At 42.4% G+C, this 25,249-nt stretch overlaps 1 protein-coding gene across 4 annotated transcripts in view; it reads left to right on the top strand.

Moving 5' to 3' along the window:
* GDAP1 (ganglioside induced differentiation associated protein 1) overlaps positions 1–24,299 on the top strand; it is a 68,090-nt gene extending 43,791 nt beyond the window's left edge. For all 4 annotated transcript variants that reach the window (XM_075583229.1, XM_075583234.1, XM_075583242.1 and 1 more), the window contains exons 5-6: positions 20,441–20,555; positions 23,371–24,299. In XM_075583229.1, the coding sequence (XP_075439344.1) occupies positions 20,441–20,555; positions 23,371–23,750 (495 nt within the window). In that variant the 3' untranslated portion in view covers positions 23,751–24,299. The remainder of the gene's footprint in view (positions 1–20,440; positions 20,556–23,370) is intronic.
* Positions 24,300–25,249: the final 950 nt, after the last annotated feature.

The following is a 25,249-nucleotide window of genomic DNA, read 5'->3' as shown; positions in this document are numbered from 1 at the left end:
ACGGAGCCGCCATTGGACGCGGCGGCCCCCGCGATCGGCAGTTAGGTGAGGGGGGTGCGGGCGTGCTGGGGAGACCTGGCTACACTTAGTTAGAGGTAGCTGAGCAATCAGGGCTGAATTAAGACAGCTGTCAGGTATCTTGATAAGGAGGATACTGCTGGTAGTAAGTGGCTGTCTCATACTACAGAGCTGTCTCATACTACTGAGCTGTCTCATACTACAGAGCTGTCTCATACTACAGAGCTGTCTTTGGTCGGAAACATTAAGGTTTTCTTCAGTCTGTGCTATTATTCCTATCTGCTCCTGCCTTTCTACTCCAATTGGATTTAGTCTTTAGAAGTTTTCTAGGTTTAGGCTTCACTTATAGTGCCTGGCGACGGCGACGCCGCACCAAAACAAATACATTGGATCCGTCACATGCACTTATAGTAAGCGCGACGACGACGGAGCACCCAAAGTCAGTGAAATTTGATTTTGGGAGAAACAGTCGCCACATGTGACTGTCTCTGCACCAATCACAGAGCGCCTATTGCACTCTGCCCTCCCCCTTCATGATGTCACTGGCCGTGTCGCCAGCGATGTCGCTCAAAACTAAAGTTCAACTTTCGCCAGTGGTGACGGCAAATTGTGACGTTGGTGACGTTTCCCTGCTTGCCAAACCCACACTCCCCCCATTTTACCTCCATGACCCATAGCTATTTCCTTATTCCTATCTAGTCTGTCTAGTTTATTACCTCTTGCTTGTCCGTCCCCCTTTCCTAATTTAAAATGTGTAATGACATATATTCAAGTGAGGGAACATTTGTGAAACCGTGTACATGGTCTTATCTTATACTATATTTGTGAAAGCACTGTATGCCTGTCTGGATGTCCTGTGTCCCTAGGGGAAATCTCATTGGTCCCTTTGCCCGCCCGCCCCCGCACACTTTTCATTGGCCTGAGGCGGAGTGACGGGCCAAAGGAGAGAGACACACACACACGCGCACACACACACACACACGCCCACTCAACCCTAGAGACGCTGACGAGACGCTCACCAGGACACCAAAAGTAAGTACAACACTCCCCCCCCACTATCACCCCTCTGGCCCGCCTCAATGGCTAGCCGCCCTTGACCACCCACCCTCTGCCCTTCTCGGCGCTGAACCACCCCCTATCACCACTACGGCCCCTTTGCTACGATCTTACCCCACGCGGCACTTTCCGCCGCGTGTCCTCGAAAACGAGCAAGATCTCCCCTCCCCAACAACACCCTCGATCACCACACTTACCCTACACCGCTAACGCCGGACCTCAAACACGACGCTAACACCCCCCCTCGCCACTCCGCATGCCGCCGCGGGCCAGACCGAGCAGCCGCTCACACCCCCAACCCCCTCTCGCCACTCTGCATGCCGCCGCGGGCCAGACTGAGCAGCCGCTCACACCCTCAACCCCCCCTCGCCACTCCGCATGCCGCCGCGGGCCAGACCGAGCAGCCGCTCACACCCCCAACCCCCTCTCGCCACTCCGCATGCCGCTGCAGCCAGACCGAGCAGCCGCTCACACCCCCAACCCCCTCTCGCCACTCCGCATGCCGCCGCAGCCAGACCGAGCAGCCGCTCACACCCCCAACCCCCTCTCGCCACTCCGCATGCCGCCGCGGCCCATCACAAAAAGACCACTCCCCACTGTCAGCAATCATGCACACACAAAATCAGTTTACTGCACAAATCACAACATGCTCAACGTGGAACAGCTTTCACCCCCACCCCTCTCTTTGCCCCCCCCACCCCTCTCTTTGCCCCCCCCCCACCCCTCTCTTTGCCCCCCCACCCCTCTCTTTGCCCCCCCACCCCTCTCTTTGCCCCCTCCCTGCCCTTTGCCCCCTCCCTGCCCTTTGCCCCCCGTGCCCTTTTCCCCCCCTGCCCTTTGCCCCACTTGCCCCTCCCGCCCCTCCCTGCCCTTTGCCCCTCCTGCTCCTCCCTGCCCTTTGCCCCCCCCTGACCCTCCCTGCCCTTTGCCCCCCCTGCCCCTCCCTGCCCTTTGCCCCCCTGCCCCTCCCTGCCCTTTGCCCCCCCACCCCTCCCTGCCCTTTGCCCCCCTGCCCCTCCCTGCCCTTTGCCCCCCTGCCGCTCCCTGCCCTTTGCCCCCCCGCCCCTCCCTGCCCTTTGCCCCCCCTGCCCCTCCCTGCCCTTTGCCCCCCCGCCCCTCCCTGCCCTTTGCCCCCCCGCCCCTCCCTGCCCTTTGCCCCCCGCCCCTCCCTGCCCTTTGCCTGCGCCCCTCCCTGCCCTTTGCCCCCCGCCCCTCCCTGCCCTTTGCCCCCCTGCCCCTCCCTGCCCTTTGCCCCCCCCTGCCCTTTGCCCCACCCACCCTTTGCCCCCCGCCCTTTGCCCCCCTGCCCCTCCCTGCCCTTTGCCCCTCCCTGCCCTTTGCGCCTCCCTGCCCTTTGCCCCTCCCTGCCCTTTGCTCCTCCCTGCCCTCTGCCCCTCCCTGCCCTTTGCCCTCCCTGCCCTCTGCCCCTCCCTGCCCTTCCACGCCCCCCGCCCTTCCACGCCCCCCCACCTTTCCATGCCCCCCGCCTTTCCACGCCCCCCGCCTTTCCACGCCCCCCGCCTTTCCACGCCCCCCGCCTTTCCACGCCCCCCGCCTTTCCACGCCCCCTCGCCTTTCCACGCCCCATGCCCCCTGCCCTTCCATGCCCGGGCAACGCCGGAATATCAGCTAGTTTTAAATAATAAACAAAAACAGTATTTTTTGGTTTCAAGAAAGATTTAAAATTTTTAGAAATGCAGATTTTAAATAACTAAGGAGGTAACTACAAGAAACCAGCTGGTAGAGGCAGGCATTTAGATTTGTAAAGTCAGAAGGGACGGAGGCATCATATCAGAATTATAAGGAATGTAACAAAAATTGCAAAAGGGAAATCAAAGCAAAAAAATTGAAAATTAAAAAAAAAATTGATATAGAAAGTAAGTCCCCTAAAAAGTTATTTAAGTATCTTAATAACCAAAAAATCAGAAAAGATAATATAAGACCCTTTCAGTGTGAGATGGGCAGGCACATTATTGAAGATATGGAAAAAGCATCAGTATTATACAAATTATTTGCCTCTGTATTTAGGGAATAATCAATTGCAAAAATAGTGCCACAGGAGGAAGCCACAACCTCTATATCAGGCCTGCACAACTCCAGTTCTCGAGGGCCGCAAACAGGTCATGGTTTCAGGATATCCCTACTTCAGCACAGCTGGCTCAATTACTGAGCCACTAATTGAGCCAGCTGTGCTGAAGTAGGGATATCCTGAAAACCTGGCCTGTTTGCGGCCCTCAAGGACTCGAGTTGTGCAGGCCTGCTCTATATTAACGAACAAATGACTAATAATAATAGCATGTTCTTGTATAGCGCTGCTAGTTTTACGTAGCGCTTTACAGAGATATTTTGTAGGCACAGGTTCCTGCCCCGTGGAGCTTACAATCTATGTTTTTGGTGCTTGAGGCACAGGTAGATTAAGTGACTTGCCCAAGGTCACCAGGCTCCCCTGCTTCAAACTCTCAGTGCCAGTCAGTGTCTTTACTCACTGAGACACTCTTTCTCCCTGGTTAACTGTGGAAGAAGTGCATAGGCGGCTTGATAAAATAAAGTAAATAAAGCACATGGTCCCGATGGCATGCACTAATGGTTTTTCAAGGAGCTAAGTTCAGTAATAGCTAAACCATTACATTTAATATTCAAGGACTTCATTCCAACAAGCTCACTACGACAAGATTGATGTTGTGCCTATATTTTATAAGGGATCTAGGTCACTACCAGGGAATTACAGACCTGTAAGCCTGACATCAATAGTGGGAAAGCTACATTAAGGTTTAGTACGCGATAGTACCTAATGGATAACAAAATTATTAGTAATAGTCAGCATGGATTTATGAATAATAGGTCGTGTCAAACTAATCTTATTAGTTTCTTTGAGGTACGTAGGAATTTAGACCATGAATGCACTGATAATGCAGTTGATATGGTCTACTTAGATTTTGCAAAGGCTTTTGATACGGTTCCACACAAGAGGTTTATGTACAAATAAAGTACAGTAAATTGGACTCGACAAAAATATTTTTACCTACAGTAATTCAAAACTTGTTGAAGGATAAATAACAGAGACCTTATTATAAATGGAACCTTTTTCAGGTTGGGCTAAGGTTGTGAGTGGCGTACCTCAATGATCGGTACTGAAACCCAATATTTTTAATTTGGTTCATTAATGATGTAGCCAGCTACCCCCCATCGGACTCCCTGTGTTTCGGTTCCCCCCTACCTTCAGAGTGCAGGCAGGGCGATAGAGTTGCCGGTGTCTTCCACAGCAGGGCGCCACCATGTTGGGCGGGCACGCGCACGAACGCTGAGTCGCGCATGCGCGGAAGCAGTGAGGAGCGGCAGAGTGCCTGAGAGGTTGCGCCTGCGCAGGGCAGGCCCACAGCGGCCATTACAGGAGTTGCAATAGAGCGAGGTGCGGAGCGGTGGCCATAAGAGGGAGAGCACGAGGCAGGACTACAATCCCTATGATGCTCAGGGGCAGTGACACCACCTGATACCAGGGAGCCAGTAAGGCTGCAGGATTCTGCCGAAGGAGCAGGAAGGACTATTGCCTGTTGGGAGAGGAAGCAGTCAGTGAAGACCAGGAGCCTGAAGCTGCAGGTTTGATCCACGGAGCAGTGCTCCAGGGATTAGGCCATAGGTATATCCCCAGGGCACAGTTAGTTCCCTGAGTCACTGTAGAAGTGCTGAGAGTGCTGTTATAAGGAAGGCCTTTATGCAGGGACCTTTTCATATAGATTGAGAGAGGTTATGCTGCAGGACATTGCCTGATTACCAGTGCCGCCTGAGTGCTGGTGTGACATCTGATCCATAGCAGAGACAGTGTGCAGAGGATCATCCGGCTGGGGATCCCTCCCCTGTGGAGTCAGCGTGTTCATTCATTTCTTCAGAGAGCAGTGCAGCGTGGTATCACGTGGCGGTGTTGCAGAGTCATCAAGGATTCTCCTGGTTAGGATCATAACCAGGAAGGTATTATATTAAAGTGCACCAACGGGCCCCAACACAGGGAAGCGCTGTCCCTCACACACACACACACACTGATTTTCTAGCTGGTGGACACTAAGAGGTTAAGTGCCCTGGCCAAGTGGTACATCAGGGAGTAAAGGGATACAGGACTGATTCCAAGCACACACTCAGTTCTATATGTGTGTTGATATAAATGCTGTGTTTGCAGAGTAATGCTATGTTTGTTATGTGCTAAGGATTATTATGCTGATCAGTAAATACTGTTTATCCAATCACGTGTGGTATTGTATATGTGGGTTCTGATAAGGGAGCACTCCCACTACGTTGCAATCCCTCATCAGTGGAGGCGCTGCACCGAGTGTAAGTACACCCCAGACTCCCAGTGGTGGAGGCTCAGGACTCAGGTTAGCCTCACAGGTGAATGCAGTACCAGTAGTGCCGTACCCCATGGGTACACCCGCTACAATGACTTTGAGGTTGGCATAGTGAGCAAAGTCATCATCTTTGCTGATGACACTAAATTTTTACGGTATTCATATCAGAGCAGGTTGTAATTTCTCTCCAGAAGAACTTTGGATAGACTGGAAACTTGGGCAGGTACATGGCAGATGAGGTTTAATACAGATAAATGTAAGGTTATGCATGTGAGGAACAAGAATAAACAGGTCACTTGCACATGAAATGGGGCACAATTAGGTCAATCTTTGATGGATAAGGATTTAGGAGTGCTTGTAGACAGCAAACTTAGCAATAGTGTCCAAAGTCATGCAGTAGTCATGCAAAGGCAAATAAGATCTTATCTTGAATTAAACAGGATATGGATGGAAGTTAAGTAAGTATAATTATGCCACTGTATAAAGCATTAGTAAGACAACGTCTTGAATATGGAATACAGTTTTGGGCACCACTCCTTAAAAAATACATTATGGAACTAGAGAGTGCAGAGAAGAGCCACCAAATTAATTAAGGGGATGGAAAATCTGACTTATGAGGAGAGGCAATCTAAATTAGATTTATTTACATTAGAAAATAGGTGTCTAAGAGGGGATATGATAACTATATACAAATACATTCGGGGTCAATACAATGAGCGTTCAAAAGAACTATTCATCCCAATGGCAATAAACGATACAGGATCATCCCTTAAGGCTTGAGGAAATGAGATTTCAGCAGCAACAAAGGAAAGGATTCCTTAAAGTGCAGTTACAGTACAATTTGGCATTCATTAACCATGGAGACTTGGAGACTGTGATGGCAGATACTGTACAATAGATATTTTTAAATAAAGGTTAGACATCCTTTTTAGAAAAGAAAGGTAAGGTGCATGCGCAGCGCGCCATAAGATGGCTGCCTAACAGCTCCTCAGATTCCCGGGCAGGAAAAAAAAAACTGATCGCGCATCTGGGCAGAGAGCCAAACCGCCAATATCAGCGGCGGACCACCCAGGGAGATGAAGCTGCGCAGCGAAAAGAAGCAGGAAACTCCAGCAGCATCAAAGTTCTTTGAAAACAAAAACGCTGCGGAAGCAACAGGACTTCCAAGATGGCGGCCACACAAGACTCCCTCCAGGATCAGAAGGAGAGGCAGATGCTGAAGCAGGGGCTGCCGGAGGTATGGGGGAAAGTACCAGACCCACCACAAAAGGTGATTTAGACAACTTATTGAAATGTATGGTACAAAAGATGCAAACAGAAATGACCAAAGTAGTATCGGAACTGAGAAGAGATTTACATGGACTGGGCGACATAACTGACTGTCTAGAAGGGGTAGCTGACGAGCTGATATCAGCCCAAAACATCACTGACCATGAACTGCGAGCCTTAAAATTACAAGTAAACACCCTGAAAGAAGCCCTGGTAGGTACAGAAAATCAAGCTAGACGAAATAATTCGAGACTGTGGAATATACCGGAGACTATAATGCCTGAAGCGCTAACAGATTTTATCACAAGACTGCTCCAGAGCATGCCACTGACGAAACGGAAGAGAGACTGTTACTAGACAGAGTGCATAGGGCTCTGGGTCCTAACCAATCTGACCCTAACAAGATGAGAGATGTTATATTGCGGGCTCACTATTATTCGGTGAAAGAAGCCATTATGCAAGTCTCCAGAACGCAAAAGTGGATAGGATTTGAAGGACACCAGATCCAAATATTCAGTGACCAAGTTCCCTCCACTCTGCTAAAAAGAAAAGAACTGCAACTGGTCACCAAAATGCTGAGGGACAACCAAATCAGATATAAGTGGGGTTTCCCATTCAAGCTAGTGATCTGGCATAATGGTTGAACAATAGTGGTGAAGAATGCGGAAGGAGAAAAAGCACTGATCAAATTGGGTCTAATACAAAGATCTAAATCACCTCTGACTGCAGGGTCACCCAGAAAATCTACCAGTATACCCGCCTTGACACAGGGGAAAACCCAGAAAGGAAGCAAGCAAAAAGACTAAGAGGTCCGAGAAAGTATCCAAAAAGTAATGGAAAAAGGACTACTGCAAATCACCAAAGGTGTTACCAGACAGAAGAATTTACACAAAGAATGAACAGAAGGACTAGGTATTTGATCCCACTCGGGATCTTTTTCCTCTTCTACACGGGAGATGAGGAAGGCCGGCTGGCCTCCGTGCGTAGTGACATCGGAGCCGGCCTCCAGCTGCGACTCATCCAATACCTTGATCTGGAGAAGAAAAGGACTCGGGAGCTCTGGAAACTCCCTAAAAGTTACTTTCGGATGGTGTTTGATTTTTTTGATTTTTTTGATTTTTTTTGTTTGTGGTCCCAATCGGTACCCCCCACCCCCTCTCCCCTCCTCCGTCTGTTTCTTTTTTAGAGAACAGAGAAAAAAGGGAACCACCACCCTCATTCAGACCCCCTTCCCCTTGGAAGTCTCTGAGGGCTAAATTACTGTCCTTTATTCCCCGGAAATCCCACGGGTTGTTTAGTTTAGGTTAAGTAAGTTTAAAAATGTAAGTAAATGTGGTTATATATAAGTATATGTTTTTGTTTTTCCACTTCTTTTACCCCTCCCCGTCCCTCATATACCCGAGGCAAGAGAGAGCCTACTCAGAGAATAGATTAAAATCGCTGCGCTCATACAAGTTAACAAAAATGGCTAGGAAATATGGTTTAGTTTGAATATGTTAAAACTAGGTACGCTAAATGTTAAAGGTTTAAACAATCCCAGAATAAGGAAGTTAACTTTGCAAGATTTTAATAAGCAAATGTTGGATGTTGTTTTCATACAGGAAACTCATTTCAGGAAACAGGATCAACCCAGATTTTTCGACAGAGCCTGCTCTTCGAGTTTCTCCGTATCGGCGCGAGTGAAGAAAAGAGGAGTGGCTTTACTGGTCAGAAGGTCCGTACCATTTGCTCTTGAGGAATGTGACTCCGACAAAGAAGGTCGTTTTTTGTTCCTCAGGGGCAAATTGGGAAATACAAAATTACTAAAACTAAATTTCAATTTTAAATGGGAAGAAAATAGTATCAAATATTTGGAGGTGTATCTGACTGCTAGATATTCAGAACTTTATAAGGCCAATTACCCAAAACTGTTTCAGACAATAAAGAGAGATATGGAGGAATGAAACAGGTACTGTATATCATGGATTGGGAGAATAATATCAGTAAAGACTAATTCTCTTCTTAAATTACTATGTTTCATAGCCTTCCAGTCTCCATTCAAACCAAAATTTTAAATATTCAAAATAAAATGTACAAATTTTATCTGGGGAAAGAAAAAACGTCATTAAAAAGAGCCGTGCTTAATGCATTAAGATCAGAAGGTGGACTTGCTTTACCGGTATTAAATAAATATTTTATCACAGCACAATTAAGCCACTTACCAGCCTGGCATAGATCCACCCAGGAGGTTAAATGAGTGAAAATTGAGGCAAATGAGAAACCGACGCAGAATATAGATATATTACTGTGGATCCCTATAAAGAATAGTCACCCGGTTATTGAATTTACATGATATATTTGGGATAATTGGGAGAAAAGAAAGGGATTAAAAGGACAACCCTCATTTATGACCCCTCTATGGAGGAATGAGGAATTTCCCCCAAGATGTATACCGGGTATGAATAATATTTGGATCTTAAGAGAAATTCTTAGGATTAAAGATGTTATGTTTCAGGGGAAAATATATACATTTGAAGAAATACAAAAGAAATATAATATTCCACTCTCAGAGTATTTCAGATGCACACATTAGGCATTTAATCTTTCTCGCAAGGGGATACACAATTAACCAAATTTGAAGAAAGGTGCACAGTACAAACGCACTAGAGAGGGTTGATATCAAATATATATATTCTACACTGTGCTCTCGGGACAAAAATGAAAAACACCCCTATATGACTCAATGGGGAAAAGAAATAGGAGCTGAGATTTCTAAAGAAGAAGAGCTCATCTCTCTGCACCATTATCAAAGAAAATAAGTATAAAATTATGATGAGTTGGTATTTAACACCGAATAGGATTGCACATATTTTCCAGAAGACATAGCTTCACTACAAGACTTACAAATGTAAACTATTTGGAAAATACTAAAAATATTAATTTAAAATGTACAGTATGCCAGTAATGGATAAGTTATCCGAAAGTTATAAACTAACCCATATCAAAAAACAAAAATCAATGATTCAGGGAAAATAAAAGGACTATTACCAAAGGGACCTTTTGCCCCCCTCCCCCTCCACTCTCACCGTGGTTGTATGTTTTTATTTTTTTCTCCTTTTTGACTATAATTATTAAGATTGTAAAAATCCCTGCATGGGGAAAGAACAGCTCTGGCTGGCAGGTCAGATTCATCTACCTGCATGAAAGGTTTCGTAGGATTCAGATGGATCTGCACTGATGCAGAGGAAAATTAGGATTTTAGCTTTTTTAAAATCAGTAGAGCTTCAGAAGACCCATTAGTAGAGTCCATCCCCTTCTTGGTAAGAGCTGTGATGGGCAAAACTACTTTGGAGAAGTTTTGGATAATTCGCTGGTAATAATTGACAAATCCAAGAAATCATTGAATAGGTTTGAGACCTACCAGTAAGGGCCAATCAACCACTGCCAATATTTTTTCTCTATTCATCTTGAAGCCAAGAGAGAACATGAAATAACTAAGGAAGTATATCTTCTTTTGCTCCAACTGGCATTTTTGGAGCTTAGCGAAGAGAAAATAATCCCAAAGTCTTTGGAGAACCAATTTAACCTGTGTCCGATGTTCAGACAAGGACTTAAAAAACAATTACTATATCGTCCAGATATACAATGAGAAACTGGTCGACAGATCCTGGAAATCTCATTAATAAAGTTCTGAAACACGGTCAAGCGTTATACAACCCGAATGGCATGACCAGATATTCAGTGGTATTAAAGGCCGTTTTCTACTACGTGTCCTCCTTGATCCGAATCAAATTGTATGCCCCTTGAAGTTTCAGCTTGGTGAAGCTAGATGCCCCATGTAACTGGTCAAAGAGTTCAGATATGGGGGGAAAAGAGTAGTGGTTCTTAACCATGACTTTATTTAGACCGCTGTAATCGATACAGGGCCTGAGAGAACCGTCGTTTTCAGACATAAACAAGGAGCCAGCTCCAGTGGGAGAAATAGATTTGCGTATAATCCCTCACTGAAGGTTCTCCAAAATATATTCCTGTATAGCTTTGGTTTCTGGCTCCGAAAGCGATTACACGCGGCTTCAAGGAAGGATAGCCCCAGAGAGAATGTTGATGGCACAATTGTAGGAATTCCTGTTTTTTGTTGAACACATTATCAAATTCCTGGTAGGGAACAGGAAGGCAAGATGAGGAATTCTCAGCAGGTAGTCAAATTTTGGAGATGGGACGCGGCATTTGAAGACAGGACTCCTGGCAATGTTGTCCCCAGGTTGTAACTTGCCCAATCAATTTTGCAATTATGGTGTTGCAATCAAGGGAATCCTTGCAGTACTAGATTTGAGAGAGAGAGAGTGAATCACGAAAAAAGAGAGTACAGTGTATCTCTTTGTGTAGTATCCCCACGGATAGCAGCAAGTGACGAGTTTACAGGGTGATACAGTAGTTCTCCGCTCAGATAATTTGATACTACCAAACTGCATGGGTTCCTCAGCAGGGGGAGGAGCAGTTAGAGGAGATTTGAAATGGAGTGCTAGCCGAATAGTTGAGGTTTGTAGGAGTACGATCCCTCTCGGTTTGCCATTCTCGTATTCGGAGGTCAATCCTGATACATAGGGAGATAAGTTTTTTTCAGGGCTTAAAGGGTGTCATGACAGGTCATCTTATCCTTTAAATGCAGAGAAGCTCATGCCAGAAAGCTGCCATCAGAGCTTCATTATTCCATCCGGTCTCGTCAGCAAGGTTATGCAATTGATCCGCAAACTGGCCAACAATATATGTTCCCTGTCGAAAGTGAAGAATCAATGAGGAAGCTGAAAACACTCAACCTGGAGCGTCAAATACTCCTTTGAATGCCTGTAAGAAGGCCGGAGAGTCATTAATAAGTGGAGACATCCTCTCCCAAAGGGGAGATGCCCATGCAAGGCTTTGTCCATATACAAAGCTATTATGTATGCTACCCTGTCCTGGGGAATGCAAACCATGGAGTGCTAGAGTTCAAATTGAATAGAACACTGATTTAGAAAACCTCTGCATGTAGTGGGATCTCCTCGGTAGCAAAGAGGGGCTGGGATCCATGGTTGTCTGAGCATCGGGAGTGATGGAGCTAGTGTCGGATGCACGGCCAGTGCAGACGGTGCAGGGGTTGAACACACCTGGAAGCCGTCTAACTGAGTGACAATGGCCTGAAGAGAGTTGTCTGAGTGTAAATTGTTAGTTTTTCTGGGTGAGATGCTTCTTGTTATCTCGACTGAGATGTCCTTTGAGATAAACGGCTCTCCCTACCTCAGCAGGATATATTTTTGGGAGCTGAGCAAATTATAATGGTGCTCATCTCAGATCAGGAAGCGGACCCACAGCGCTAAAGTACGAGTATATTTTCAGAGATTCGAGCCAAGACAACAGTCTTGTTAGAGTAAACGTAGTTGGGTTGCAAGCAGAGGATCAAGGCAGGGAGAGTTTAGTCGGAGTCACAGACTGAACAAACAGGCTGGTGAAGGCAGATGGCAAAGGTGCAGAGTCAGGGTCAAAGGCAGAGGTTAGCAACAGGGAATCCAGCAAAATGACAGAATAAGCAGCAACAGTTGTTAGGACACCTTGCTCTGCAACTTCCTGGAGGAAGTGCAGCCTTATTTTGGAGGTTGCCAAGAACCAAAATGGCCGAACCAGCCAAGAGAGGGAAAGCTCCCGAAAAAAACAGGACCAGAGCCCAAAACTAGACAAGGACTTTGCAGAATCCTCACACTATGTCACTTCTATATTGTTTGATATTACTAGGCCAGTAATTCCCCTTTTCTAGTTGATTCCTCAAAAATGTCTTTTAGCACATCCAAAAACCTATTTCCTTTAGCTATACTACTAATCTCATTATTCCAGTTGATCTCCGAATATGTAAAATCACCCATAATTAAAATGTGATAACTTAGTTTTTGCTGCCTTTTCCATTTGCAAAAATAGTTTTTTTGCAAGTAGTAAGTTTTAAATCTAGTTTTACATATTAATTCTCTCCACGTTGAACTGAGATATTTACATGCTATACATAATATATTGAATTACATTGTTTCAAAACAGACTGCTGTTGTTTTTAATTCCTTTTGAATTTCATTGTTGCCAAGCAATTACTACATGCATATATAATATTGAGATTTACTCATATTTAGATAAGTTGTTACAAAACTGACATTGCTTTATATCAGTTATCTTTATACAATTATGACCTGTATGATATATTGCTGGCACTGTTTTTAAATGTGTTTTATGTTCCCACCCATTGGTATTAGGTCAATTACCCACCCCACCTGATTTTTATCTGGTGCAGGTGTTCTGTGTTAATTCTGCCTATATCTATGTATCCCTTAAGCTGATGGATCATTCTTTGACAAAGGCCTTATGGCTGAAACGCGTTAGATGATCCACCAGCTACACCTGTCTGTTTGAATAAAATTCTTTGAAGTCACCACACCACGTCTACCCTGCTTCATTTCCTCGGTTGTGCTCCACGATTTTTCCTGCTGCTGCTGGAAGAGCTTACATACTGCTGTATGTTGGATTGCACACCGGTAGCTGCTGCACACGGAGGGGAGTCACGTGACCGCCTCGCATCATACGGCTGACACGCCAGAGGTAGCGGTTCATCACAGAGACCAGAGACCAACAGCCATGCAGAGCAACGGAGCTCACCAGTCCTCCTCCACTGACACCAGACAAGAACACCGCCGGTCGCGCGACCGCCCCACGTGACGCCAGTCATGATAGGGTTGGCGGTGCAACTACACAGTGACTGAGGATCATATCAAACCACCATTACTCCCCAAACCGTGAGTGCTTGCAACACTTGGTGCCCTAAGCAGGGCCAGTTGCTTTTTCTTATGGCTTAAGACTATACACACATCCATTACCTGCAGCAGCTACTATAAAGAGACTCTGATGCACCTGATAGGATAAATCATATTATCCAACTAATACCCTCCACCACCTATTATATTTGCTGGATCCTTTAGAAAAAGAGAGTAAATTAATCGCTCAGTCAAGCGTTTCACGTCACTACGTTTCAGTAATGCCTATCAAATTGTTTTGCTCTTCTATGGTTATTATTTCAAGCTCCCTAGTTTTATCTGCCAGGTTTCTTGCATTAACAGGCATGAACTTAAAGTTATTATTAGCCTGTGCTATTGTATTCTTCTGCTTGTTGGCTTAACTGCTTCTGCCATTCTACTCCCATGGACTTTAGCTTTTGAAGCATTTAATATGTGCCTACCTACTTGCTAAGATATCCCTGCCCACCACTCTACCAACAGGACCCAACACTTGTATCCAGTCCTCTCTATTTTGTCTAGCCCATTACTTCTTGCCTGACCCTCCTTCCTTTTAGTTTATGATCTCCAACCGTATAATTATCCTATTCGCTAGTCCAGAAGATCCTTCTTTGTTGAGATGCAAACAATCTCTTCTATAAAGATGGCACCTTTCAGAGAAGAACTATCAATGCTCAACAACCCAAAACCCCTCCACCTACACTACATTCTTAACAATGCATTAACCTCCCTAAACTCCAACATTCTCCATGGGCTAGTGCATGGCACATTAGTATTTCTGAAAATATGACCTTGGAGGTCCTTGCATTAAGCTTGTGGCCTAGATCTCTGAAATAATTTTAGGACCCTCCATCTTCTATTAACTTTGTCATTGGTGTCAACATGTACCAAGACCGATGGGTCAGTCACATCCCCTCACAACAATCTGTTTACCCGATCCGCAATGTGCTAAATCCCAGCACCCAGGAGACAACAAACTGTTCGGTTAATGTGTTTAGGAAAATTGCCCTCTCTATGCTCCTAATAATTAGGTCCCCTACCACCAGAACTTGCCTAGATTTCTGAATATCCAGAGTCCCTCTGTTCTACATTCATCTAATTGCTAGAGGCCTCAGCATTGTCCTTCCTACCCTGATCCCCTCACCCCCTTTATATCTTCAATTGATCTGGCAAATCTATTGGAATTATTGGGATGGGCCAGCTGATAACTGGTGTCCCTTTCCTCTGCCACTTGCTACTGTAACCGCTACCCAGCTGCCTACCTGTTTCTCCTCCTCTGTTACAGCTCCACCTTCAACACCACTAGTCCAAGCCATGGTTTGCTCAGTGAGTAATAAACTCTTTTCAAGATTGTTAATGTCTTTTCAGATCAACAATCTTAGACTCCAAAATGACCACCTGCTCACATTGTGCACAGAGTATACACTCTAGAACGGCTGCTCCAAGAGCACATTCGTATGGCTAGATGTGCAAAACGCTTTATAGTGGAGAGAAAAAGTTTGTGAACCCGAATAATAATTACAGAAATTCCTTAGGTTTTCCATGATAACCTTCTTGAATCAAAACCAGGATTTTCTTAAATATCTAATAGGGTTTATATTAACCAATTCCATGTCTCTTGAAATAAAATGATGTACAGTATGAATTGGACAAACAATGAGTAATTAAGAGTCAAGGTATGTGCAAAGTTAGTTAAAATCTTGTTTTTTAAGTGGATAATTAGAATCAGGTGTTTAAATAATTAGGTAGATCTTCAGGTACTGATATACTTGTGAAGTACCCCCGCTACAGCTTTTAAATGTGAATTGAGGAAGTGGTGCTGCAAGGGGCAAGTAGGGTGATGTACTAAAAGACGGACAGAACCCCTATAGATAGCACTCTTTTCCGGTGTGAGGTGATGATTGAATTAAAATGACTTTATTTATTAAACAACTTAGTTAAAACAATGGGGTTAAAACAATTATTAAATAGTACCAAGTTCTGCCAACTCTTGGAATTAGTGGTTCCAGAGAAGTGTATGAATGATGTTAATGTCCAGTGTTAGGATATTCACTGGCCCTAGTGTCCCTCATATAGAGTGATATACTAGAGATTGATATGATAGTAGGAACGGTAATTAGGACCATATATGTAGTGCCACAGTAATTGAATACTAATAGGTGCGCTAACACAATAAACCTTTACTTTGCTGCTATCTATTGCAGTCAGTAGTGTAATGTTGATTTGTGAATTGCAAATCTAGGTTGTTGTGCACCCAATGTGTCCTCTTACACCAACAGTGGAATTGTTGGTGTATAAGTGCAAGATGGTTGTTCTGTTATAACGTGTGAACCCCGGATCTGTGGTAGCAGATCTATAGTTAACACTAGTATTCATAAATTACTGATGAAAGTAGTGGCACTGCTGAAACTCCTGTATGTTCTAATACAGAGTTATCTGCTAAGTGCTGCTCCTTGTAGGGTGAAAATACTGGTCATCTGTATAAGACCTTTCCCTAATGGGTGCAGTACTACTCCATATGTGGTGATAGACTGGCACTCCAGAGGTTAATGACTGGATAGGGTGCCGTTTGCTAGCTAAATTGTATATTTTAAGCTCAATGCTGTAGTAGGATGCTTGCATTTAGGTATCCCTTTTATTGAAATAATAATAATGTGCTTTGTCAAGGCCCTGATTATTAGCCTTGACAAAGCACATTCGCGAAACGCGCGCGTCGGCACCACGTGACCACGTGCACGCGCGGAGCCCATGCTCACAGATGCTGACTCAGTGTACCTTAGGAAAGTCAGCGTGGCTCTGCTCCTGCACAATTACGGGCTTATTATAGACCTGACGGTCTCATGAGCCAATCTAAGGAACGGCACAATATATATCTGGCAGCCTATTATTTCAATAAAAGGGATACCTAAATGCAAGCATCCTACTACAGCATTGAGCTTAAAATATACAATTTAGCTAGCAAACGGCACCCTATCCAGTCATTAACCTCTGGAGTGCCAGTCTATCACCACATATGGAGTAGTACTGCACCCATTAGGGAAAGGTCTTATACAGATGACCAGTATTTTCACCCTACAAGGAGCAGCACTTAGCAGATAACTCTGTATTAGAACATACAGGAGTTTCAGCAGTGCCACTACTTTCATCAGTAATTTATGAATACTAGTGTTAACTATAGATCTGCTACCACAGATCCGGGGTTCACACGTTATAACAGAACAACCATCTTGCACTTATACACCAACAATTCCACTGTTGGTGTAAGAGGACACATTGGGTGCACAACAACCTAGATTTGCAATTCACAAATCAACATTACACTACTGACTGCAATAGATAGCAGCAAAGTAAAGGTTTATTGTGTTAGCGCACCTATTAGTATTCAATTACTGTGGCACTACATATATGGTCCTAATTACCGTTCCTACTATCATATCAATCTCTAGTATATCACTCTATATGAGGGACACTAGGGCCAGTGAATATCCTAACACTGGACATTAACATCATTCATACACTTCTCTGGAACCACTAATTCCAAGAGTTGGCAGAACTTGGTACTATTTAATAATTGTTTTAACCCCATTGTTTTAACTAAGTTGTTTAATAAATAAAGTAATTTTTATTCAATCATCATCTCACACCGGAAAAGAGTGCTATCTATAGGGGTTCTGTCCGTCTTTTAGTAGATCTTCAGGTGTCAGTTTGGGAGGCCCCACCCATATAAAGATCAGAAACTTTGTGAGTTTGGTCTTCACCATACAACTGTGTGGGAACACATCATACCACGATCAAAATAAGTCTATGAGGACCTCAGAAAAGCAGTTATTGATGCTTATCTGTCTAGAAAAGGTTACAAAACCATTACTAAGGATTTGGGGTTCCACCAATCCACTGTGAAGCAGTTAGTGTACAAATAATGAAAGTTCAAGAGTACAGTCACTCTACCTAGGAGTGGTCGCCCTAACAAAATCTCTTCAAGAACAAACCGGCAAATCATCCAGAAAGTCACCAAGAATGCCAGAGTAACATATAAGGATCTGCACGTCACTCTTACCTTGGCTAATTTGATGTGTTCATGACTCAACTATCAGAAAATGACTGAACAGGAATGGTGTTCATGGAAGGATAGCCAACAGGAAATCACCGCTCTCTAAAAAGAACATTGCTGCCTGTCTGAAGATCACTAAAGAGCACATAGATAACCCACAAGACTTCTGGAACAATGTTCTCTGGACAGACGAGTCAAAGGTAGAACTTTTTGGCCTCAATGAGAAACGTAACTTTTGGTGAAAACCAAAAACTGCGTTTCAAACAGAAGAACCTCATCTCAACCGTCAGGCGTTGTGGGAGTGTGATGGTTTGGGGCTGCTTTGCTGCCTCAGGACCTGGACGGCTTGCCACTATTGACACAACCATGAATTCTGCATTGTATCAGAAGATTCTAGAGGAGAATATCAGGCCATCCGTCCGTGAGCTGAAGTGAAAGTGGGTTATACAGCAAGACAATGACCCTAACATACCTGTACAAGCAGATCTACAAAAGAATAGCTGCAGAAAAAGAAATTCTGTGTTTTAGAATGAGAATGGTCTAGTCAAAGTCCGGACCTAAACCCCATCAATATGTTGTGGCATGACCTGAAGTGAGCTGTCCATGCAAGGAAGTCCTCAAATGTCACCGAGTTGAAGCAGTTCTGTAAGGAGGAATTGGCCAAACTACCTCAAAACTGATGTGACAGACTGACCAGCAGTTACAGGAAATACGTAGTTGAAGTCATTGCTGCTCAAGGGGGTGCCACCAGGTACTGAATCTCAAAGTTCACATACTTTTTCACACATGGCTATTGAATGCTGAATCATTTGTGGATAAATAAATGTTGAAAAAGTATCATGTTTTTGTGTCATCAGGTTATCTTTATCTATTATTAGGACTTACATTAAGATCTAATAACATTTTAGGTTTGAAATATTGGAAATATGTAAAAATCCTAAGGGTTTCACAAACCTTTTCTTGCCAATGTATACCCTACGCACATTGATGCCGAAAGGTCTAAATGAAGGATTTGTCTATTCAGCATTTCTATAATCAATATATCCTTATTTACAACACTATGGTAAGGATGTTGACTTAATGAAAATCTATTCCAAAGCAGAATATATGAATATACTTCTAATGGTTCAAAACAAGATGAGTTCAAACAGTGCTCGCTATTATTGTTACTTTCGCAGGTAATTGGTTTGATAGAGAATTTAGGCCTATATTTACTAAGCTTCAATATTGCTGCTTTAAAAATTGGCATTGCAGCAAAATATATTTTTCGAATTACGCTGTATGTACTAAGAAATATGTATGCATAGATGGATTGCGATATTCAATCATTTGTATAAACAAGAAAGCAGTAAGTCAGTGTTAAAAAAACTCTAGCGATACAAATAAGCATTAACCTATAGAAATTTGCGTTAATCCGCGCTAGCAATGCAATTGTGTGCTTGCATGGAGAAGGAGGGATTGGAAATATCACACTTTTTAACAATAGGGTTATGTAATAGGATTTCTTATAAGACTCTATAACAGAACATTATTTAATCTCGTTGATGCCTGAAGTTACCAATCTATTGCATTTTAATGCCTTCGGGCACCACAGGGATTACCATACAACATAAACGTCCTACAAATAGTAATTTTATGGGGTCTATTTACAGTATCAAGGCAAAGTGGAGCAATTACGGGGCATAAAAAAAACCCAAAACTGCACAAGTTGTATCAAACAAAAAAAAAAAAAAAAATTTCTTTGTTACCCGTGGTACAGTTAATTTGCCCCAGAATTGCTCCACGTTTGTTTGCCATGATACATATGTCCCTAAGCCTTTAGAAGCCAACCAGACATGGGTTAATATATGAATTACTGTTAATATTATGTATTGTTATAATCCATTCTAGGTTGGCTACTGTTATTTTGCATATGTAGATAGTGGCCATTATATACACAGGCAAGATCTGCCTAATGCCAGCCCGGGATAGGTGATAAAATGTGCCAATGTTTTTTGAGGTAGGCCAATACTGTACTTCAGTCTTGCAGGAAAAGCTCTCTACTACGGACCTCCAAGCACAGGCCTGAAATAACTCCAGGGCTACATTTATGTAATATTTTTTTTTGTTTTGTTTTTAAAGTCATGAAGGGCCCAGATCGTCAGAGCTCTGTTAACTCAGGGCTCATAACTTACTGTTATCAAAATTCATAATAGACGTTATGTTCCCTGAGGTTAGCGCAAATCCACAAAGCTAGTTATATGCAAAAACAACGCCTGTTAGTCATCTCATTAGCATACGCCATGTTAAGTTAGCCCTGCCTTGTGTTAGCTTCAAATAACATGGCGTTGAGTCTGTCTTAATCATAGGTGGCGTTCCTCCCATCTAGACCCTGAATAGGGGCTTAATTAAAGTTAAAAAAGAGAGGAGAGGAAAAGAACCCTGTATAGAGCACTGTTAGTTAAATCATACCGAACTGTGGTCTAACACTCATCCAGACCCTGTAAAAGACTTAATTTAGGGTCTGGATGGGAGTAACATTTCGTTAAATCACTGCGTTAACTTTAACCAACCTCTCTGGACATGTGTTGCTAGAGGGGAACGCCTCTTTAGTATATCATTAGCACTAATATCTGTTATAGTTAACCCAAGGGAAGTTATGGCTGAAAACATAATGTAACACTGCATTATTGAGCTTTGAAAAGACCTTTTAGCCCTTAATGATGCATTTACTTAATATAGCGCATCGTTAAGTTTATAACGAAGCTCTGTTGATCTGGGCTATAGAATTGAATTACTTCAATATAGACTACTTCTGATGGACCCTGAAAAAGAACTGTGCATTAATTAATAAAATATATGGTACATGTTGTTGGAATTATGTAGATTTTGTTATTATATTTTATAGCTAACTTGTTTATATCATATATTTTTACTGTCTATTAAAGTCAAAATTGCTGGACCATGATAACATAAAGTATTTGAAGAAAATACTGGATGAGCTAGACAAAGTTCTGGACCAGGTTGAAACTGAATTACAGAGAAGAAATGAAGAAACACCAGGTGAGTCCTCCTCTCATATAGAGGCATTTAAAAAAATGCAATATGTGTGATCTTTTCAGAACATTTTTTAAATGGGACTAAATAGTTACAATGCACAACTGATAAATTAAACTCCTTCATGAGGGTTCTCAATCACATTAATGTAAAAAAGTAAAGATGCTCTGTAGCTGTATATCTAAAATACCCCTAAAGTTAAGATAAAGCCAAATATTTATTTTATAAATGTTATTATCCACTCCTACTGCATAGTTTAAATATCCATATTACACTACAGCACAATGGCACTTTTTTGGGAGGGGTTAAACTTCAGCCTACCAATTCATATGGTGGGATATCTATTGCATATGAGCCACATTTACTAAACAGTACTAAGTTGTAAGGTACCTTACTGTCCATTCACTTCAATAGGCCATACGATGCCTTATGACCTACAGATGTAAACACGAACTAAAGGGAAGGGAATAGGGACTGGGAAAGGGGAGGGGGGACCCTCGCTACTGATATAGAATAGTAGAGGTGATGGTGCTACAATCAGGGGTGAGGTACATAAGCAACACAGAGAAACAGAACACCAAGGGAGAGCACTCAGTCACTAGAGATCACAGGTACAGTAGTGGAGAATAGTATAGTGTGAATGTATGATGGGTGAGGAGTGTATAATTTAAAACACTTTATTAGGAGTGATAACTCAAATAAAATAGAACGCTAAAGAGTCAGGATAATATGACTCTAATGAAGCCAATATGACAGCGAATTATGAAAAGCCAGTAGGATACAGCAACATATATTACCAATATACTGCCCTCACAGGAGGGATAATAGTACCAGTTCAATACTATATATGTATCCTGCCTCAAACCTGAGGTTAGTGTGGGATGGCCACTGCGTGAGTGGTGGGAACAACACTAATACTCTGAATGGCTCCCTCCCAGAGTAAATGGCTGACCCGTAGTATATAGAGCTAGTCAGTGTAGTAGAACACTGAGTAGGATATTCACAGTGTCTATAGGTACGCACATATATGGTCTGGATTAAGGTACAGTCTTAGTATGACTGATCCGAAATCTCGGTCTGACCAGTGGTAGAATAATTGTGTACATTCGGTTAGCACATATAGGTATAGCTGTCATTACCAATATAGTATTGAACTGACACTATTATCCCTCCTGTGAGGGCAGTATATTGGTAATATCTATTGCTGTATCCTACTGGCTTTTAATAATTCGCTGTCATATTGGCTTCATTAGAGTCATATTATCCTGACTCTTTAGCGTTCTATTTTATTTGAGTTATCACTCATAATAAAGTGTTTTAAATTATACACTCCTCACCCATCATACATTCATACTATACTATTCTCCACTACTGTACCTGTGATCTCTAGTGACTGAGTGCTCTCACTTGGGGTTCTGACCTACAGATGTAGCCAGCCTTCCGTTCGCATGGCTTCAGTTGAAATGCTGAAAAAACAAGGTGCTGCCAAGAAGGTGCTGCCGGGGATCCATTCTTTTGAATGGGCTCTCCCACAGCGTTAATCTTTCCGGGCAGCATTGTGTGCTATCGTGGGACTGCGCACACTCACGCCCACACAAATGGTAATTTCAGCTACATCTGTAACATCGCTCAGTAAATATGGCCCTATGTCTCTGTTCTTATCTCTTTTATCCAATACCACACTTGACTTGGGTTCTAAATGGTTCCTCTGTTTGCTGTATCTTTCTGTTAAGTCACACAAACTCACAAACTCACATTCTGCGCTGTATCTCGGTTGCTCTGTGATCCTCATCGGTCCGTTCCCAAGAGGGCACAGTACGCAGACACCATAGCAGAAAAGTGATTATGCACAGCAAAATGGGACCTCAAGCCCGCAGGATCGCTCAGGCTACTGCAAAAGATGGTGGATGTAGCCAATGTATAAAAAATACATGTCTTTTTTTTCTGTAATTTTTGTTAAAAAAAAGAAAATAAAGAAAATAAAGTAATATATATATATATATATTACTTTATTTTCTTTATTTTCTATTTTTTAACAAAAATTACAGAAAAAAAAGACATGTATTTATTATACATATATATATATATATACACACAGTATAAACACCCCCGCAATAACGCAGGCCAATGGGAAGCTGCAAAAGATGATGATGCAGCTTCCATTTGGGTGACCCCCAGTGCTATATTAAAAAATATAGGAAGTGATTTGGCACCGAAAAACTTAGGGACCCATAGCTGAAATAGCACGGTTCAGGTCCGGGACCCACCTGGTTCAAACACTGTAAAATTTTTTTTACAAATAAATAAATATATATATATATATATATATATTTCAAATTTGAGTGGAATTGCTGCTTTAAGTATTTTTTCTTCTTGCTTTGTATTCTAATAAAATGCTGTGTCACACACTTTACAAAATATAAAAATGTATTACATATCACATTCTTGTATGTTTACTAATTAGAGAAAAAGCTCTATCATGCTGGAGTAACGGTAAGGGAAATTGTAACTTTTCAAAGATACATGCATAACAATCAGAACAATAATGTAGAAGGATTATTGTGTTCCCGTTTTAAATATTTGTTCCTTTTATTGTTCTTTTTCGCCTACCAAATGAATGCAAATAATTGGATCTCACTGCTTCCAAAGTCATCCTTTACTGTGTGCACATTAGAAGCAAACAATGCCCTTTCTTATTGCAGGGGCTTCTGTATCAAGACCATTAAATATTAATTCAGAAATTGCTAATTCGCCATTATTATTTACATAAATGACTTTTGTATCTGCTGTTAACTCTTGTTTTCTGTTCTCTTCTGTATAGAAGAAGGGAATGAGTCATGGCTCTGTGGACAGTTTTTCAGCCTGGCAGATGTATCCTTAGCTGTGACTTTACACCGACTGAAGTTCCTTGGATTTGCCAGAAGAAACTGGGGCAATGGAAAACGTTCTAATTTGGAAGCATATTACGAACGTATCCTGCAGAGGAAGACATTCAATAGAGTACTAGGAAATGTCAATAACATATTAATTTCCGCCGTGCTGCCGACTGCTTTCCGCGTAGCCAGAAAACGTGCACCTTCTGTTCTAGGCTCCACATTGATGATGGGTTTGCTAGCAGGGGCAGGATATCTGTTCTTTATGTGCATTAGAAAAAGACTGTTCAATGCGTTCCTATCAATAAAGGCAAAACATTTTTTCTAGTTCCAATGTTCAGCGCATCATATAATCTACATCAGCAGGCTGGCTAAAAAAATGTAGATTGCTATATTTGAGGAGAGTGACTAGCAACTACAGACAGGCACGATTTGTGCAATGCAAATATAGGAAGGTGAAATGATGAATGATACATTGTTAGGGACTCATTTGGAATATTACCCCATGATGTTTGCAATATATCCTTACACATATTGTCCCCACAACAACACTAAGATTTAAATAATACTATCTTTGTCTGTGCTTTTTACAGAGGTTTATGAAGCTTTATGGGGCATTAAAGCACATGTTGGCATTTAACGGGGAATCACCATTTACAACTGATGGGAAGTATGATTCTGGCTACAAAATAGCATCAATGCTAAGGAAAAACATTTATTTATTTCGATATGTTAACAAGGTATGTTATGTTAACAAGGTATGTTCAATATGTTATTGTTTGATGACATTAGCCAGCATTGCTGCTTTATTTGTTATGGAACATAACTATTGGTAACCCCACTGATTTTGTGAAATAATAAAACTATAATTCATCGATTAATAAATGTTCTTTGAGCCTTTTTAAACTATTTGATTTTATGCTTGATGAAGTCCTTATAATCTATTGTCAACTTTGTTAATGGTGTGCACGGTGCACGGCTGCCACTATACATTATTTAACATATATAGGTACACTTATAACCTTTACCACTCACTGCATTTTCTCTTTGGAACTCTCTACCCATCAATCAAGCCCACTCTGTTTTTTTACATCTTCAAAGCCAACATTTTAAAGGAGGCATTTCAGTTGGATGGAAATACCAACCTAAACAACCCCCCTCTCGACAAAGGCAGCAGTGGAATTATTGAAAGAATGTATTTTATTTACAATACACACTAGTTACTTTCTATAAACGGCCTGTGAGATGCAGTATATATTTCAAGATATCCTTCTACTTATTCAATTTAAATATATCGAAAACTGAACTTATGAATTCACCACCTTCTTCTAATTTCTTAAAGTTCTGTCCACAATTCCATCATCCTCTTTGCTCCACATGCCTTCTTCCTTATTGGTATTGTCCTTTTCCCAAAAAAGGTTCAGCCCCTCTTTAGTATACAACTACCACTTAAGTTACAGTATAATATATTTCCCTCTTTGCTCCACATGCCTTCTTCCTTATTGGCATTGTCCTTTTCCCAAAAAAGGTTCAGCCCCTCTTTAGTATACAACTACCACTTAAGTTACAGTATAATATATTTCCCCATGATTTCCTGTTGTGAGTTCTACAATGTCTTTCTCACTGTCTCTTATCTCACTCATCTCTCCCAACTGCCATCAATTCAAAATAATGCTTCCAGGTAGGTTCTGCTCCTCCGGTAACAGTCCTTGTGTAGACCCATGCACTTACTTCACATTCCATTATGAATTAATTGGCCTAGATCCACAAAACTCTGTTAAGTCACTTAACGTGGAATTAACCTAAGTTAAAGTCAAGACTAACAGT

The sequence above is a fragment of the Ascaphus truei genome, chromosome 2 (genome assembly GCF_040206685.1).
Source record: "Ascaphus truei isolate aAscTru1 chromosome 2, aAscTru1.hap1, whole genome shotgun sequence".
NCBI lineage: Eukaryota > Metazoa > Chordata > Amphibia > Anura > Ascaphidae > Ascaphus > Ascaphus truei.
The sequence above is the reverse complement of the archived record's forward strand: the minus strand, read 5'-3'. Positions and strand labels throughout refer to the sequence as shown.